An 18,656-nucleotide genomic window follows, 5' to 3' on the forward strand; every position below is an offset into this window, starting at 1 on the left:
CCACTCCCTGGGGAGAGGAGGACCGATCTGGTATCTTGTGGGCTGTGAATATAAAGGATTACTGCTGTGTGGTCAGGAGGAGAGACCGGCTAAAGCAGTGGTTCTCAAACTTTTGTACTGGTGACCCTTTTCACACAGCAAGCCTCTGAGTGCGACCCCCCCCCCATATAAATTAAAAACACTTTTTTATATATTTAACCCCCTTATAAATGCTGGAGGCGAAGCGGGGTTTAGGGTGGAGGCTGACAGCTCGCGACCCCCCACCCCATGTAATAACCTCACAACCCCCTGAGGGGTCCCGACCCCCAGTTTGAGAACCCCTGGGCTAAAGGTCCTATACATCCGTCTTCACCTCTTACCTGATTCTTCCCCCTTCGTCGATAATTCCTCCTCACCAGGTTCTTGTAGTTCTCACTCTTCTTGGTCAGGTAGTAGTAGAGCACGCAGTCTGCCACCGTCTGGAACGACACAGGAAGTTACGGAGCGCGGCGTTTTTGACACTAGCATTTCTGGATTCTGGAATCCAGAGCGCAGGATTCCAGCACTGTGCGTTTGGGCACACTCTACGCACTGCATGTTTCCAGACCCTGATACAGCAGGGTTTCCTTCAATTACCCGAGGTATGCAGGGCCAAAAACATTCCCACACCCACCCAGAGCAAGGCTTTCCCTTGAGAGCTCAGTATGGGGCCAGCGATTTAGGAGAAATGCTCAGCCATGGAACAGAGCGAGCCCCCATGCATGCCCAGGGCACTCAACACCCAGCCAACTTTAAAGTGATGAGCTGGGACCCCTTCCTCGTCCAGAATAGAGCGCTGGCAGTGCTGGATCCCACAACAGCTGGGCCGAACACATTTCACTGTCACTCTGACATACTGAGTCCTCTGCATTCAGAAGCTGCTGCCTGGATTCCAATTACAGTGCTGAGAGAGAGGCAGGCCCCAGCCTACAGCAACGACGAATGGACCAGTTGCATTAGAAAACAGGAGAAAGGGGGAGTTTGGAACACGACGGTGCTCTAGTACAGGAGGCAGCCGCACGGGGAGCAGCTCTGCATGCAGAGAGACGGCTCTGTCGACAGGATGAGCAGACTGCACAGTACCTGCCGACATATCTGTTGTATTCACGCAGGGAGAATAAAGCTGTTTGCAAAACAGAGTCTGGTTGTTCTAAAACGTTAATTGGATCCCTTTCCATAGCCCCTATTACACACACACACACACACACACACACACACACTCTCCCTCCCTCCCCGTCCCTCCCTCCCTCCAAGGGCTAAGATCCCTGCAAACTATTATAAATGTTTGAAAAACAAGTTTAAAAATCTACTAGTTGATTACGTTGAGCATCTCTCTCCGACTGCCGTCACAACAGGCGAGTGGGCATCTTGGGTCCCATAATGACAGCCTGTGTTGTAAAACAGTATAACTAAAATGCACAGACATGTTATAGCTTGGAAGAGAGAGCAGACTGCGGGTACCAGCCAAGGCATAGCAAATCTGACGTAGTAACATGGAAGAACTGGGAAGATCTTGGTGTTCCACAGGCCATGTGCCCGCTAGGCTTTCTAGAAGAGGCTCTGTGTCTCTATTGCCCTGTTTGCTAGTTGGGATGAGAAGTGGAGCTTTCTGCTCCAGAACGTGAGTGCATTAATCCAGGCTACGATGATGTTCTCCTGAGGCAGAAGTTGGTTTGCAACTTGGACAACCAGGACAATACGTGGCTGGCCATGTCCTTGCAGATCCCATCCTTTTAGAGGAAGGGCAGTCTCTTTGCTAGCACACTGGTCTGGGACTCAGGAGACCTGAACTCTATTCCCACCTCTGCCACTGACCTCCTGTGTGGCCTTGGACAAGCCACTTCCCTGCTCTATGCCTCCATTTCCTCGTCTGTAAAGTGGCAATAATGATGCTTCCCTCCTTTGCAAAGTGTTTGAGATCTACAGGTCAAAAGTGCTAGGACTGGAGTGCTAGCCTAGAGACTTCCTTCCTAGATGCCACAAGACTGTGCTCATTTAGGATTTACTGATATGACCCCACCCAAACCTCCAGGCTGCCCTGCTCTCGTACAGATTACTTGTCTTGTCTTGGGAGGAACAGAAGATTCACTGTGTTCTGGGGTCTGCTTTTCAAATACTTCCTCAGTTTGCCCAACTAGTGGGGGGTCAGGAAAGTCCCTTGATGTAAATCAATCCATCAGGAACGCGCACTGGGGAGCTCAGGCCCTGTCAGTGTCTACCCACCACTAAAAACCTCTTGGCTATTGATGGTTTTTCAGAATTAAAAAAAGAAAAATGATAATGCAAGAGATCAGTGGGTTACTATTCACAACATCTCTGGGGCCCAGCCCTGAGCCGAGACAGGGGCAGCCCACTGTACAGGGCACGACGAATGTCTGCTGCCCCCCAATACAGGACAGAGCAGGATAAAGCAGAAGCCTGGGTTTAGCTGCCTACACAGCAGGTTTGAAATAACCCGACACCCCGGGACCCTGAGCTCCAAATCCCTTTAGAGCTGACTCCGCCTCGCATCTTTCAGAGCTAGCTAAGCCTAGACCCATCTACTTCATTTCATGTGGGGTCATTCAGATGAGGCCATAAAAACGAAGGTCCTTGGCCTGCTCTCCACAGACATTCCAGTCCCACGTTCTCTCATAGGGCTATGCCCTGACGTCCTTGGCCAGCACTTTCCCTCCTCTGGCTAGTGTGCAGCCACCTTGCTGGCTCCCTCTGCCCCAGAAGCGGTTGCCTTTCCACAGCAAATACAGGGTTTATAAAGTGACTGATTCTTTGGTGAAAGAGGCTCTGTGGCAACACAGGGCATTAAAAAAGAAGGTTTTTCAACGGGAGGAATAGTTCCATGTGCATTAGATACTTTGGGGACGGGTGCTAGAGAAACACTTGAGATAAAGGAAAGACAGTTAGAGACAGATAAGGGGTTTAAAACCAAACCAACTTACCTTCCTGTCCAAAAATGAAGCAATCACACCAAAATTCTTTGGATGCTGCATGAACCTAGGAGAGCAAGAGACAGAAGGTTAAAGTGAAAGCCGGGAGATCTCTCTGTTTGTTTTCCATGTTTGCCTGTGTGATCCCAAGCCCGGGCCTTGCAGCTGCCTGCAGCACTCCATCTGCTGGCAGAGCGAGCCTGGAATCGGAAAGGCAGAGGGCAGTGGCGGGGAGCTTTTCAAGTGACTCATTGGTTTGAGAAAATATTTATTTGTCCTGATGAGGCAGCTTCCCAGAAAGAGGAGAACTTTAAATGTGGCCCATTCAAGTTTTGTTGACTGTGAGTTGAAGGTGGGGGAGAAAATGTCTCCTCCCCCCACCCCCACCCCCAGTATTTTGGCATTTATTCCACAGGTTTGCATAGCAGGGCAGGGAAGGAGAGAAGAAATAGGACAAGAAGCTTCAGCATCTTGAAGCAGATAGCGCCATGGAGCTGTCTTCCGCAATCAGCTAAATCACATACCACGCGAAGGCCTAACAACTACCGTGCTTCATGCCAGCCTCTCTCAAGCCCTGCCGAAGGAAAGAGAGGCAGAAGGTTGCAACTGATTCCCTTTAAGGAGAGAGCGAGGAGTTTGAAACGGGCCATTTGTTTTCCCTTTGCCAGGAAGTTACAGGGAAATCACTAAGCATGATTAAAATGCCTTGGCACCACCAGGCCCAGCTGCTGGTCAGAAGTCCCCTGGGAGAAGTGAGAGCCAGGCATGGAAGCTGCGCTCCTGGGAGAGCGACAAACTCAGCCCCCCTTCCAGTAAAAGACCCAAACGCTCGCCTGCCTGTTTCCCTGCAGTTTTGCTCACCCAGCCTGAGAAAGGCAAGAGGTGACGATTCTGACCCCACTGAGTCAATGAGAGCTTTGCCATTGACTTCAATGGAGCCAGGGGTTCACCAAACAAGTCTATCAGTGCTAGCACACCAGGGTTCTGGCTCTGGTGTGTCCTGGGTGTCCCCCTCCATCCCTCCCTGTGCTGGGCGCCAGCACGCCACCACTGCCTGCCTGCCATTCACCAGGGTGAGTGCTGACCATAGCAGCTCACACAGCAGGCTTGGTGCAGGGTGTTCTCATAAGGAGGGCTTGGAACAATCCCCTCCCCACCACACACAGCTACTCTGCAGCCTCATGGCTCCAATAGCCTCTGCTTGGGTAGCTGCCCCCTTCAGCAAGGGGCACGCGGCCGTTGGTCTGCAAAGCTAGGGATGCATCGGCTATGCAGTGCAGCCACCCTCCACAGATGTATTTCCCCCATAGTCTGATGAACTGATAGAGGCGCCAAGAGAGGTTAGGAGCCACGGCTTTAAATGATCATGAGATTTCCCATCTATATTCTTACGATGATGGATTATCTACTAAAGAATTTAGGGGCGAGTGACGCCACCACCTGCGGCTTGGTTTATGCTGCAGTTGAGCCCGGAGCTCTGATGCCAAGAACACCAGCCTGCAGCTGCAAAGACCCGATCTGGCCTGAGAAGGGGAAGGACGAGAAAAGACTGAGCATAGTCTCCCGAGCAGTATCTTGGAGCTGGCAGTGGTGTGCTAAGGGCACATGGAATTAACGTCTGGAGTCGAACCTGCGGCCACGTAAGTGACCAGCAAGAAACGGGCTGATCTTTAAGCAAAGGCTGAGCAAATGTGGTCTGGGAATCTTGGACATCCTTTGAAGCGGTTGCCCAAGGCAGGGGTTTGCCTGTAGGAAAGGATCCATAGTGCAGGTTTCACTGTGATGTAACAGCTTCATGCCTGAAAAACATCTCATGGCGCAGAGACCAGAACGTGCTAGCTGGTGCCACGTTACCTCGACACCGGGTACGGGCGGGGAATGGAGTCATGGCAAGTTCCCCTGAACGCAACTGTGATCCCTTATAAACCACCCCTATTTCCTCTCCCTTTCGGCCGGCATGGCAGAGGGCTGACTACTGTAAGCAACACCCCAAACTATGAGGGACAAAGGGATTCAAATGTTGCCAGCTAAAGAACCCTGTCTGAACAGCTGCATCATCACTTGTGTCTGTTAAAGCCTGGCTTTTAACGCGCTCGCTTCCCCCTATGTTTAAAGACGGCACGGTGGGTAATTAAACAGCACAACCCCAAATGGCGGGAAAACAGCCTCCTTTCATGGGTTATTTCAGCTTGTTGCTGGAACTGCAGGACAATACGAGTAGTTAGCAGGCTCCTGAGTTACCCAAGCGACTGACAGGGTGATGGAGGCTTGGAAGGGTTTTTCCCGCTTTGCGGAACACACGCATGGCGTCCAGCAGGCTACGTGTCAGCTAATAGCGACTCTGGGCAGCTGCACCTCCAGCAGGGAGAAAGCCTACGATGCAAAAGCAACAGCTCCTCTAATTAACCCCTCCTCTGTAACAAGTGGGACTGGACTAAAGAGTGTTTGGCATAAGCTATTCCTGGCCTGCAAGGGAAAAACAGACTGGTGCGTTGCCAAAGGAAAGCCAGCTTAGCTATGGCTAAGGACTGTCTGTGTTTAAACAAAATACCTTCCCTGGGTCCCCCCGACAAGACTGCTCCCTTAGCCTCAGCGCAGTGGAATGGGGATTCAGCTGGGAGTTCAACACAATTGACCCTGGCCCAGAAGTGCTGGATTTGTGCTGCTCCCAGAGCGAGCGGCTCTCTGACAGCAGACAGAACACACCACGGCACAAGTCAAACCTTCCTGAGGGCCTCCTAGGCAGTCACGCGTCTGACTTGGAGTTACAGGATCGGCAAAATCTCTGCCTTGGGAAAACTCTCTGTAGACAACAGCTGGACAGTATGGGCTGCTGCTCTCTCTGATGGAAGGCAGAGGTCTAAGAGGCCGAACGTTCTAATGAAACGTACGTGGGGCTTGAAGTCCAGCTCCAGAGTTTGGTTCTGCTGCCAATTCTCTGTACGGCGTTGGGCAAGTCAGAACCTCCCTGCCTCAGTTTCCCTGAGCGTGTAAGGTGACTGGTTAACTCACAGGGGTGTTGTCAGGTTTGAACGATCAACGTCCGTACAAAGCTTCACAGACACAGGGCCTGATTCTGGTCTAACTGCACTGGCTTTATTATCCCAGCATAACTGCTGACTTAGGTGGAGCTATTCCTGCTTTATACGTGCTGAAGTGAGACCAGAATCAGGACGCAGACTGCCCTAAGGACGGTCACTGTAATCAATGACTGCAGCAGAGCGGGAGCTAGTCAGAGCGGCAGCCAGCAGATGGCTTTCCCGGGGCAACAAGGGAACAGAAATGGGGGCGCTGAGCATGTAGGAGGTGGCTAGTGCGGAGGATGGAGTGCTTGGGAGCTTACGGTAAAGGCCCCTTTAAACATTACCCATCTGCAGCTGCAGGCTGCTACATCACGTGTCCTAACGTGTGAATCTATACAAACATAACACCACACCCTGGAGAGCTCTTCTGTGGTATGTGACTAAAGGAGAAACTGAGATGTTAAAAAAGAATCAGAGACACTCTAACGAAGTGGGATCACATCACAGATCTGAGGCTGTTTGTCGTGTACTAAACGTATAAACAAATGGCTGATCAAGGAACTTGGTTTTGCTGCAGTTTTATACATATGCATGATTCTTCATATTCAGAGCAGAGCAATGCAAACAACAACATGCCTCTTCAAAGTCAGCACTCGCAAGGCTGCTAACACTCAGACTTCTGGTACCATGGGTGAGTTGTGCTTTCAAAGGGACCCTGACGGTCTTCAGGCAGGGCCATACTTCCACGCTGTGTTCTTTAAGGCAGGAATTGTTTTTTCCATTGTGCGTCTGCACAGCACAATAAGGGCAAACTGAGGCTTCTAGTTGTAATCACGATAACAATAGAACACTCTTACTTCTCTACTGGCACTACACAAGGCCAAGTTTGGGACAAGCTCAGAGGTCTGCGTAAAATAAAGCAACTGAACCTTTGTCCAACTTGAACGGAACTGGAATCTGCCTTAAATTCTGAGTAAGTCTGGTTAAACTGATCCCAGGACAAGTTACAAGTGTTACCTATTTTTATCTGAGTGTGCCGGTGCTGAACGACTGTAGGATCCAGGGTCCCATTCAGTTTCATGGGTTGGAGAGATTGAAGTCGGGTCAAGCTGAATTTTGTCAAAGTGTGCATTGCACTTCGGATGGCTCACCCTGACAAAAATGAAACTATTGTGCATGGACGATGCAACAGTCATGGATAGACTCTTCCAGTGTCACTAACCAGGCCCGATCCTTGCATTTTCCTTACATTTTATTTTAAATAATTAACCCTTGCATCATTCCAGGTGCAATATTGCAGTTTTGATGGCCTGGGAGACACACAATATATTTGAAAAGGCTAATAATACAGGGTTTTTAGTAAGCGTTTTTTGGTGTCTTTGCAATTGCTTGCTTCAGTTGCATGTGGAAGTAACAACTCTGAGGAAGGCCATCAAAGGTATTCCTGACCCAGAGAAAACCAGGACAGACTGGAAGTCTCCAAAGAACCTCTCCAGATAAGCCTTGAGATGAGATGAGGCCAGTGACCTTGGCTAGTTCAAAGTATCCATTTCCCTTTTCGTAAGCAGTGTGTCTATTCCAATGGCTCCCGGTAATAAACCAAACCTTTAGATCGGCTCCTTCTGGCCCTTTTGCACCTTGGTCCTTTTTTCTAGGTTCAGTCTCACCCAAGTGATCAGACTGCCTGGCACAGATAACACCATTTGGAGTTTTTCTAAAAAACCCTTTGTGATTCACCAGTCATTGCTATCTCCAGCGCAGCAGCCATTCAAGCTACTGCAAGGAATTCAACTTCCAAAACACACTGCAGTGCATGCACTGGTAGCCAGGGTGTCACCACAGAATCTACCACTGCTTTCCACTACCACCATATTGCCGGCGCAACCCAGGGCCCAGTGCTCAAGTCATTATCCAGCCCGTACGCCACGCTTCCCAACGCCCAATTCCCATTGGCTACGGTCAGCCACTTCTCAGTCCACTCACTTTTCCCGAAAAGTCTCCTTTTCCTGTTCGCTCCACATGTTCATCACCTGCCGGTCCTTATACACCTTCATGGGGTCGTCCATCAGGCCGTTCATGTTGATGAATTTAATGCGCTGCTGGTCAGCATCGTATAGCATGGGGGGGATGACGGCTAGCTGGCGCATCTGCTTCTCCAGGTTCTTTGGGAAAGAAAGCAAAGGGGACAGTTCTCATCAGCATCACAGAGCCCAGGGGGGAATCAGAGGGGACAGATGTTCATAGGGAAAGGACAGGCTGTGGGACAGGAGACTTTAAAGGCAAGCACTAGACAGCTTTATTACTGGAGTAACCCTAAATTAAATATCGAAAGAAGCTGTCACCCTCAGCAGGGAAATAGTTAATCTTCCCTTTGGAAATAAAAGGCTCTTGAGACACATTGTAAAAATGTTTGACCCAAGGAAACCAACTCCTGTGCGCAGAGCTAGAGACAGGCAAAATCAGGGCTCACTGGGGGTGTGCAAGCCCTCGTCAGTCAGGCCTGGGTTTTGTAAAATCGCACAAAGAGTGGCTCAAATCTCAACCACACCGTTTGGGTGTAAGCAGGAGTGGGTCCAGTTTTGGAAATATCTTGGTCCGAATGTTGTTTTGCAAATGGGGAGGAGGGCTGAAGGGGTCGGGGGCGGAAAAGATGGGTCTGGAGCCAGTCTCATTTCATGGGAACCTTTTATTTTTATGAAAACTTTCCTAACATCCTCCTCCCTCCACTTCCCTTCTGCTCTCAGTGGGGTTTGAAACTCAAAACGGGCAACGTCTCCAGAGCAGTGGAGGCAATAACTGAATGGACTTCTCCACACAACGCTCAATTCTTAGACTCTGTATTTGCTACTAAGTGGGTCTAATTTCCACTCGGTAAACACACAATCTATAGTCAGGTTCAGTCTGACATTCACCCAAAGGCCACTTCGTCTATTCACAGCACATCCCAACAAGCATTTCTTATTGCCACGTTAGATGTTTAAACAAACAGCAGCTTCTCAGCTTTGCCACCGAAAGTGACAGCCTCTTGCTGTGCCGTAATCCTTTTCTTCCCCCACTGTTAAACACTTTGGGGCAGATTCTGATGCTCTTACTCTAATTTATTAACAGCAGCAAAATTCATGACTTCAATGGAGCTCTTCCTGGTGACAAACCCGAACCCAATGTGAGTAAGGATCTCAGAATCTGGCCCTCGTTGATTAAGGACCGGGGAAGCCCAGCTCTGGAGTGGCATGTTCTGATCTTGATTTGTAACCAGGTGTCAATATTTCAGAGAACGCTGAACTTGTAAGACTTCAGAGAACTGTAAACCTAGCCAGAGTCTCTCACTCTGCAAAGAGTCTTGATGCTTCACTATCAAATTCACGCACAAACTCCACATCCTACCACGGAAGATGATGGGAGTAAGTGCCAGTCAAAAGACCAGTAGTTACAGCTGTCTGGCACAGCACTCTGACTGATACAAAGTAGCTTCCTCTTAGCTTCCCACATCCTCAAACTCCACAGCAACGACTCTGACTCTGGCAACACCTTTGATGACATTCAAAATGCTTATAGCTCTCAAGGATGTTCTCTTAATGAGAGGTAAGTGCTAGTTCTCACGAAGTGAGCAGGTTGGCCAGGACAAACACAGACTGGCCAACAAAATTTAATGAGCAGAGCCATGCCGTGTAATGACATCGTTAGCACCAGTTAAGCTCAGGATGGATCAGCCCCGAATGAGCAGCACTGAATCAGATCTCTAATCTGTTTGGTGCTGGTCTCAGGCAATAGCTAAGGCTCTATCTACGGCCAAGCTGACACTAAAACGTTAGGTGAACATAGCGACCTTGCTCAGGGGTGTGAAAACTCCACCCCCGAGTGAGGTAGTGATGCTGACCTAACCCCTGGGGCAGCCTGCGCTAGGGTGATGGAAGAATTCTTCGTTGGCCTAGCTCCAGCCCCTGGGGGAGGTGGATTAAGTGCAGCAGAACCCCTCCCATTGCTATAGGGAACGTCTACACTGAAACGCTGCAGCTGGGCCGCTGTCCCGGCTTCAGTATAGACATAGCCCAAGCTTGGTGGAATGGCATAACGCACATCCCAGCTGTTTGCTCCGTCGCGCTCCTCTGCAGAAATGTTCTCCACAATGAAGCACTAGCGACCACCCTTTGCTGAGTACTTTAGTTCCTGGAGATCAATGCCAGGAAGAGCATCAGGCCCCCTCTGTGAAGAACGAATTGAAGCATGGTGCCTATCTGTCCCAGCCTCTGAGAGCTAAGCTCGTGGGTCAGCTGCTAACTTGGTCAAAGCAAACTCCCTCCCAGCCAAGGGCACAGCAAGTACATGCAGCAAACAGCTCAGCTATTGCTGGGCAGCAGTTGCTGTCTCTTCCCAAGCACGAACCCATTCTTGACAGTTTGCGATCAGAGCCAGCCAAGCAGAACCCTTGTAAAACCAGATTCAGGAGAAGCCAATGTGGCTGGGACATCCTGAGATGATCAGAGCACTCAGAGAGTCAATCTGACTGGCTGATGTACAAACCATTCATCCCATAGGAATCCCCTTCGGGAAACAGCATCTCCCATTAAATATTATCCATAAGCCTGTGCTGCTGTGGGGCTCTGTTCCCCCACTCCCTAGTTCAGTTTCAAAGAGTAACCTGTTTGTAGGAATAATGACCGGCTCGAGTTGATGGCCTCAGATGCATTTGAGTGCAAGAAATGCCCTGCCACCTTGACTGTCATTTCATCACTTGAATTCCTCTAAAAGATCCCGCTGCTTCCCAGCAACGAGGATGGGAAGGGAGAGGTCAGCACTGATGGGTGCTCCAACGGGATGCTGCTTGCTCTCACAGATTCTGCTAACACTCCCAAGCCCCGCTCAGGGTCCTGTCAGAAGCGTCAGGGAATCACATTCAGCACATGACAATGTTTACTAAACACAGCCCGGCCTGACGTTCATTGAATCCGACACCAGCTCCGCCGTCGGGGTCTGTTGTGACTGCACCGAGTTCCCCAGAGGGAAGGGGGAATGGGGCGGGAGGGGAAGAAAGGAAGGAGAAACGGCGACCTGGTCTCACCTCTTGTTCCGAGAGCCCATCAATAATTTCTGACACCTCGTGTTCGCTGCGTGCGGCCGACATGGAGAGACCGCTGCCCCTCTGTCCTACCCTGCTGGGAAATGGCAGTGAAACACTGAAAAACGTATGCCCCGTCTTGTACTTGGCACCGCGCCCCCATCATTTCCCGGGACTCCTCGCATTCGAAAGGCAGCGCAGTCAAAACAGGAAACAGAGCCTCCCTTGGAGGCGAGAGGGAAGGCATCGCACATGTGGCTCAGAGCTGCCTGACTGCAAAGCCGTTCTGCGGCTGTCCGTTTAACTCCAAAACTCACCTACACTAGCAGCAAGCTCAGTCCATAAACTCCATGTTTCAGAGCTGACCCAGGTTAAAAAAACTCCTAGGATCCAAACGTGTAAACACTCACTACTGGGTGCAGTGCTTACTACCACGAGCAGCTCCACTGGGAGCAGTCCCAGCAGTGAGCACCACACCCAACCGGAAGCATCTGTAGGATCAGGGCCTACAATTAAAGAAAACCAAACCCAACCCATGTCCCTGTGTCTACCTGGAGACCCAGGGCTTGTCTACACTGCAAAGTTGTCAACAAAACTTTTGTCTTTCACAGGTACTTAAAAAAGCCCCCCCGTGAAAGACAAAAGTTTTGCTGACGCACGTGGCAGTGTGAACACGGCTTTGTTGGCAGGAGCTCTCCTGCTCATGGCGCTGGAAGTATTTTGTTGGCAAAAGTGCCGACAAAGTACCAAAAAAAGAGCGTTTACACACGCTGACTTTTAGCGACCAGGCTGTGTCGACACAGCCTGGTCGCTAAAAGCTGCGTGGTGTAGACAAGGCCTTAGCATGCGGCAAGCCAGGGTGTAAATCTACAGTGCGCTAGCCTGCTGCACGCTAAGCAGCTGTGTGTCAAAGCGCAAGGGAATTTCCAGTGCGCCGGAGCAGTGTCCACCTGGCGACTTAGGGCCAGGCAGGCTACTGGGCTGTGCCTCACACCCTGGCTTGCCACACGCTGCATCTCCAGGTAGATAAGCCTTTAGATTAACTCTAGGAATATTTACAATCCCTCTGACTTTCCACCATAGGTTTGCATTTCATTCATCCTGAACACTGCAATCAACCAGTCACTGTTTCACTTCTGCTTCTGCTCAGCTCCAGGTCATCTTGCCCATTGCGGTTAAGACTGGCCTGCAAATGCTGCAGGGAAATGCTTAGACCCAGACAAAGACAAGCTTCCATTCACATTTTTTTTTTTAAAAGCATGAAAATCTGGCTGTTAATATTAGATTTTTTTCTGGAAATGCTTTTCTTTTGAAGCAGCTAAGACCTGGGGTCTAAACTCCTGGACGGAGCCTATGCTCTTCTTTAACGACACACATTTTTAGAAAAGCTAAAGACAAAGAAGCTGTAGGGTGGGACTTTTACAAGTGCCCAACTCTGCTCGCACTGAGGTCACTGGTCAAACTCCCACAGAATATGGCACCACACTAAACAGTCTGGGTCCTGACTAGCCAAGGCTTCTTGAGCCAACAACCGCCTGCTCAGCTGCTCCTCCTTTTGCTCTGGAATAGCCTGACCTTCAGAGCGCTTCTGAAGATGAGGCAGGGATAAGCTCAGTGGTTTGAGCATTGGCCTGCTAAACCCAGGGTTGTGAGTTCAATCCTTGAGGGGGCCATTTAGGGAACTGGGGTAAAAATCTGTCTGGGGATTGGTCCTGCTTTGAGCAGGGGGTTGGACTAGATGACCTCCTGAGGTCCCTTTCCACCCTGATAGTCTATGAGTTGAGGAGAGGTAAATGAGCTGTGGGGATGGGAGTGGTGGTGCTCAATGCTGATCATATGAATGGAGCGAGAGAGCAACACCTTTAGATCTTTTGCAATCTTTTCTACACGTTCCGCAGATGCTTGGCCTCTGTGCCTAGATATGATGCCTAGATCAAAGCCTAGATCTGTTTTTAACTATTTGTGTGACTAAATAATTAGACTGGGTCTGTCCACCTTGATTTGAGCCTCCTAGTATGGGACCAGGTATACCCTCTCCCAGTCACATATTCATAGTGAGGAACTAACCCCATGCATTATGATGTGGCCAGCCAGGAAATTAACAACACAGGAAAAATGGAGATCTGGATTCTTGAAATTCCTCCTCCTCTGTAGACAGTCTAAGCTACGCTGATCCCCCTTGGGGAGAAAACAGCCAAGTTATTTGTTCATGGGGCTCTGTGGTTTGTGCATCTAACAGCCATTCCACTGCAGGAGAAGGAGGGGGCTGGTTTACCCAAGAGCCACCCCCAGCCATTTAAAACCATCTTTGAACCCCAGCCCCCTACAGGCAAAGGAGGAAGGCTGCCTAGCCTCTTCCTACCGCTTCTCCTCTAACCTCTGCATGCGCTCCTGCAGTTCCCGCTGCTTCCGGATCTCTGGGAACTGCTTCTCATAGTACTCCCGCACTTTGCTCTCCTTGGCACGGCGCCGGGGGTTATTTTCAATGCGCTCCACTTTCTTTTCCCAGGCTTCCATCAGCTGGTCATAGCGCTGGCAAAACTTCTGTTCCTGAAAGGGCAAGTGAGAGGGGGAGATCAGAAAACAGCCCCAGACAGAGCAGCTCCTCAAGTCCTTCCCTCGATGGCTTGTCGGGCTGAACAGCAGCCAAGCAGCTGAGAACAGTAGTGGGGTTTGTTAGGATAAGTTGCACAGGGCTGAGGACCAGAAAGAACGAGGAAGCTCAAATCAAGTGTCCTTAACAGAGGGGATTTTGTTCTTAGAGTTGGAAAACTTCCATGATGTCCTTGTCCTAAAGGTCCCTCTCTGAGTGGGACTTTGCTTTTCCGAAGCACTGAGTATCTCCAAACACTTTACACACATCCACTCATTAATCAAAACCCCCGCCACCGCCTCCCCAACAAGGCAGATGAGGTTCTGCTAGGAGATATGGGATAAGATACACGTAAGGAAACTAAGGCGCACAGAGAAGGCAACAAACTCCCCAAAGGACACAAAGCGGGAGTAGAATCCCCACGTCCCCGATCTAATCACTGGATGACATTTCCTCCTGTAGACTGTTACTCTCAAGAAGGATGTCCCCCTACTTCATTCACTGTCTTTATCAGCAGAGTTTAAGAACATCTGGTTACAAGGACAACGCACGCACTTTGGGTAAGTCTACACTGCAATCAGAGGTGTCCTTGCAGCTTAGGCAGGCAGGCAGGCATACCCACGCTAGCTTACATCTAGCCAGCATGGCTATAAATATCACAAGCTGTCCAAGTGCACCTGGAAGCCTGCGTCCATACTTGCATGGCCAGCCTGCACCAGGAGTCCATGCCACCATGTCTCCGCTGCTATTTTTAGCTGTGCAAGTGCAGGTACAGCTAGCGCAGGTACGCCTGTCCGAGCTACAGCCACCCCTCCCACTGCAGTGTAAACACATCCTAACTACTGACGCTGGAACTAGCCCGTCCAACCATAACGATGAAGCAAGGGCCCCGTTTTCCGGACACCGGGCTCCGTTCTCCTCTTGGTTCCGCTACTTTTAGCCCAGTGTCGTTCTATTTGCTTCAGCTGAGTTACTTCTGATTCACACCTGCATAGGAGCGAGGAGAATGAGGCCAGCAGCCATGATTTTCTGCATGCATAAGGCTGCATGTGTACAGAGGGGAAGGTCAGCCAATGGCTAGGGAGCTAACTCATCATGCGGGAGACCCAGGTTCAATTCCTTGCTGCGCCACAGCCTCCTCGGGTGACCTTGAGCAAGTCACTTCATCTTCTTGTCCCTAAAATTCCCCCTCTGTACAATGGGGACAAGTACCCTGCCCCACCTCGCAGAGGTGCTGTGAGGATAGGCGCTCAGATACTATGGAGACAGGGCCAGAGAAGCACCTAAGGCAGGTGGGCAGATGTACATGCAAAATGATACTGTGAGTAGAACTGTGTGTGCAAAAAACAGAAGCTCCTTTGAACATCTACCCTAAGATCAATGCCTGCTGTCAGGTGTGTGCTAGCGTCTCCCACTGAAGGCTTTGGAAGCTGCAAACCCATAACATGGTTGGAGTCTGTTCGAGAACAGCAAGGTTAGAGGGAAGGAAAAAATTCCCCAAGACATGCATTTCACAATCCCAACCTCATGATCACTACCATCACTATCCGCATTAAAGTAGCGCCTAGAAGCCCCAGATGAGATTCGAGCCCTATTGTGCGGACACTGTTAAAACACCCCCCAAAGGCTATTGAAATCCCTTTGTGCCAGCCCCATGAGAGGCGGTCCTGGCCCTGAAGAGCCTGCAACCTAAACAGACAAGACACGCAAAGGGCACGAGGAAAACAGAGACACGAGATTTCAACTGCATTACAGTCAAGGCTTAAAGCATTTTGTTTCAGAAAAGAATCGCCCAAAACCACAAGTACCTCCAAGTAATTCCCAGCTGAAGGAGAGCAGCACTCGAGTGAACGCAGCAAAATTAATGAAACTTCAGTGCCAAAGCTGCTGTAAACAGTCTCCAGGGATAAGGAGCAGAATATGGCTGGTTTCTCCCATGGGTAGGTTAGAGCATCTCAAAAAATACCCAATACTACCAAACCTGATCAATACTAAAAGTCCCACTGTTCCCACAAAAATGTCATGGTGATTTTTCTTGAGCCTTCTACGCCCTGGTACATCTCAATCAGGAAGGACGAGAAGAGGAGGAAAAAAAATATACCAGAGAGGGAAAAAACAATCCATAAGAGCTGTTCCTGAGGGAACAGAGTCAACCTTTTGCATCCTGACATGAAAGAGCAAACTGAAAGTGTCAACACTAGGTGCTGGCAGGCTTCCCTGCCCTGTGGAATACACACACACACACTCACACACACACACTCTCTCTCCCTCCCTCCCCCCCCCCCCCATTTCTTTGGAAGCCCAGCCTGAAACATGGAGAGAAATTGGATTCTCGTCATGGCTGGATTCTCTAATGTCTAAGGGTCATTATCCTCTTGGAAGAAGAGACATTAGGAAAAACTTCCTAACTGGCAGAGTGGTTTTAAGCACTGGAATAAATTGCCTAGGGAGGTTGTGGAATCTCCATCATTGAGGATTTTTAAGAGCAGGTTGGACAAACACCTGTCAGGGATGGTCTAGATAATACTTAAGCCTGCCTTGAGTGCAGGGGACTGGACTAGACGACCTCTCAAGGTCCCTTCCAGTCTGTTATTCTATGATTTGATTCTTCCCTTTACGGATATAAATGTTTAATGGGGTAGATAGAACCATAGGAAATGCAGAAAACACAGTTCATCCCATTCCCTTCTGGCTCTGGTCAATGTACAGTGTGTACACACACACACACACACACACACACACACACACACACACACACACACACTTACTTTTCCATCAGAATGCAGGAAGGTTTGCCCGAGTAGCCTCCATTGTGCTCAGCCCATACACCGATGGGAAGGAACAGAACTGTAATTTAAAAGTCTGCTCTTCTCTGGAAACTAAAAATACCCTGTTAGCAACACTAAAGCTCCTAGCCAGGAAACCAAGGTAAGAGCGAAGGCGTTCAGGCCCGTTACCACACCTTCTTAGCAGCCAGAGAAGCTAACAGTGAAACAGAACAGTCCAAGTACAAGAGGGCAGGGGGGTACTGACTGACAAACATGGCTTTGCAAGGACTGCGGGCCAGATTCTGCCCCAAGTTACACTGGCATAAACCCAGAACAACTCCATGCAACTTCCTTCTGGTACAGCCATCCCCCTGCCCATAGGGGCCCACCATCACCATCATATCCAAGCACCTCCCAAGTATTATGGGTTTAGCCTCATAACGAATGCTGAAGTTTCATTCCCATTAAAAGGCACCCCCTCCCTCCATGGGAATAATGCTCTCTTGCACGCTGAAGCCTAGGTCGCACCTTTAAGGCAGCGCCCTGAAAAGGGACCCTGTGTAAGCAGCACCCCGGAGAGGGCACTGGGCCTCAGACAGAATTTACTCCCTTCTGCCCTCTTGCTCTGGGCGGGAGGCAGGAAGTTACTGCAGCCCATGGAACGCTGCCGCTTATTCCCGCTGTTATGCCTGGCTAGTCTGTTCCCTGCAGAAAGAACCAAGTGAGGAGCAGCGGCTGGCGCGGCACACCTGACCCACACCCAGATTCAGGTCGGTCGTACTTGGCCAAGCAGTGGGTGGAGCCGTCCATATTTGGCTGGAGATGGCAAGAATGCAGCCCAGCCGTAACCGAGCACTCCCCCCGCTAACCAATGGTCACGCTTACATCCCTCATGCTGGGGTTCAAGCAAACGCAGGTCCAAGGGAAGGCGACCGGGTTTGTCAGTGGGGATTTTCAGGTTTCATTCTGAGTGACACTAATCCACTCTAGGCCAAAAATTAGGAAGTGAAAGCAGATGTCACTTTGTCAAAATTCAATGGCCAACCCCAAATCCCCCCACCCCCTTGTTTTCTGGTTTGGAAAGAGCTTATCAGCAACCGATTTTTTCATTAGTCACGCTCCAGGTCACTGCATCCACACACCGCAAATCCAGAAATACAACATCCTCTCCATTAGCTTTGCCCCACTGCAGGAGGAAAGTCTGCAGCTGTCAGCTTCCCCAGAGGTCTTATTCTCATCCAGTAGCTTTCTCCTCCGAAAGAGGCCCGACTGAAAGCTTTTGATGTGAGTGGGAATCTTTCCATTGATTTCACTGTGCTGTGGATCAGGAGCAGGTTGCCATTCGCCATGCTGATGGATCATGCCATTTATACTGGACACATCCAACTCTGGTGTCCGTCGTAAGGCAGTTTCTAAGCGGGGGAGAAATTCCAAGTCACCCAAACCCCAGCTCTCTTCTTATGGCCCCACTCGTGTTGGTTACTGCCAGAAATGGCACCTTGGTGCTGTGAACGCGTGTTCGCTATGTAACCCGAGTCATACTGCATGCACCAGCCTCCCACTGAAGAGTGCATCCCTCCCGAGAGGTAATCTGGATCTGGTGTAAGCGAGTCCATCTCCCACTGGAGTCAACAGGAGCTGTGCCTGCTTACCCCAAGGCCTGATGTGACCTGCTTTGCTCCTCACATCATCAGTAATATTTCAGTTCCAGCACCCTGACTGCCAGCAATGAGCAGAAGCAGAAAGGATGCACAGCTCGTGCCTAGAAACTGGGTCAGGTGTGCCACACTGACAAGTTCGAAACTGCATGAAGTCACTTGAAAATTCCACTACTGGGAGCCCAGAACCTGTTCACCTAATTCAGACAGCTGGCTCCCCAGGCAATGGAATAAAAGACCCATGGCATGGCTGCAGCTGGCCCAGGTCAGCTGACTTGGGCTCACGGGGTGAAAAATGCTGTGTAGGTGTTCGGGCTGGGGTCCGGGCTCTGGGACCCTTCCCCCCTCGTGGTTCAGGTGTCTACACAGCGGTTCAGGTGTCTACATAGCAGTTGTACAGCCCTGAAGCTCGAGCCAGCCGACCGAGGCCAGCCACAGGTGTGCCGATGTACACGAAAAGCCCAGGCACAACTACAGTGCTGTATAACTAATAACTCATCGGGGGGGGTTCATCACTTCCACAGGGCCACTTCCCTGACCCGGATAACTGCCCTCATTTTGGGAAGCAGGAGGGCGGCTACTGTACTAACTGAGACTCTTCCCACTTGACCGG

General features: G+C 50.2%; 1 protein-coding gene across 27 annotated transcripts in view; it reads right to left on the reverse strand.

Annotated features, from left to right (window-relative positions):
• The window catches only part of NCOR2 (nuclear receptor corepressor 2), a 593,256-nt gene that overhangs the window by 123,939 nt on the left and 450,661 nt on the right, over positions 1-18,656 (reverse strand). For 22 of the 27 annotated variants that reach the window (XM_039505017.1, XM_039505016.1, XM_039505018.1 and 19 more), the window contains 5 exons: positions 13,387-13,574; positions 11,028-11,118; positions 7,952-8,130; positions 2,958-3,012; positions 360-458 (listed from right to left, as the gene is read on the reverse strand). In XM_039505017.1, the coding sequence (XP_039360951.1) occupies positions 360-458; positions 2,958-3,012; positions 7,952-8,130; positions 11,028-11,118; positions 13,387-13,574 (612 nt within the window). Of the gene's footprint in view, positions 1-359; positions 459-2,957; positions 3,013-7,951; positions 8,131-11,027; positions 11,122-13,386; positions 13,575-18,656 lie in introns of those variants that run through there. The other 5 variants (XM_039505026.1, XM_039505014.1, XM_039505025.1 and 2 more) reach the window with 3 other exon arrangements.

The sequence above is a fragment of the Mauremys reevesii genome, linkage group 18, assembly GCF_016161935.1.
Source record: "Mauremys reevesii isolate NIE-2019 linkage group 18, ASM1616193v1, whole genome shotgun sequence".
Taxonomy (NCBI): domain Eukaryota; kingdom Metazoa; phylum Chordata; order Testudines; family Geoemydidae; genus Mauremys; species Mauremys reevesii.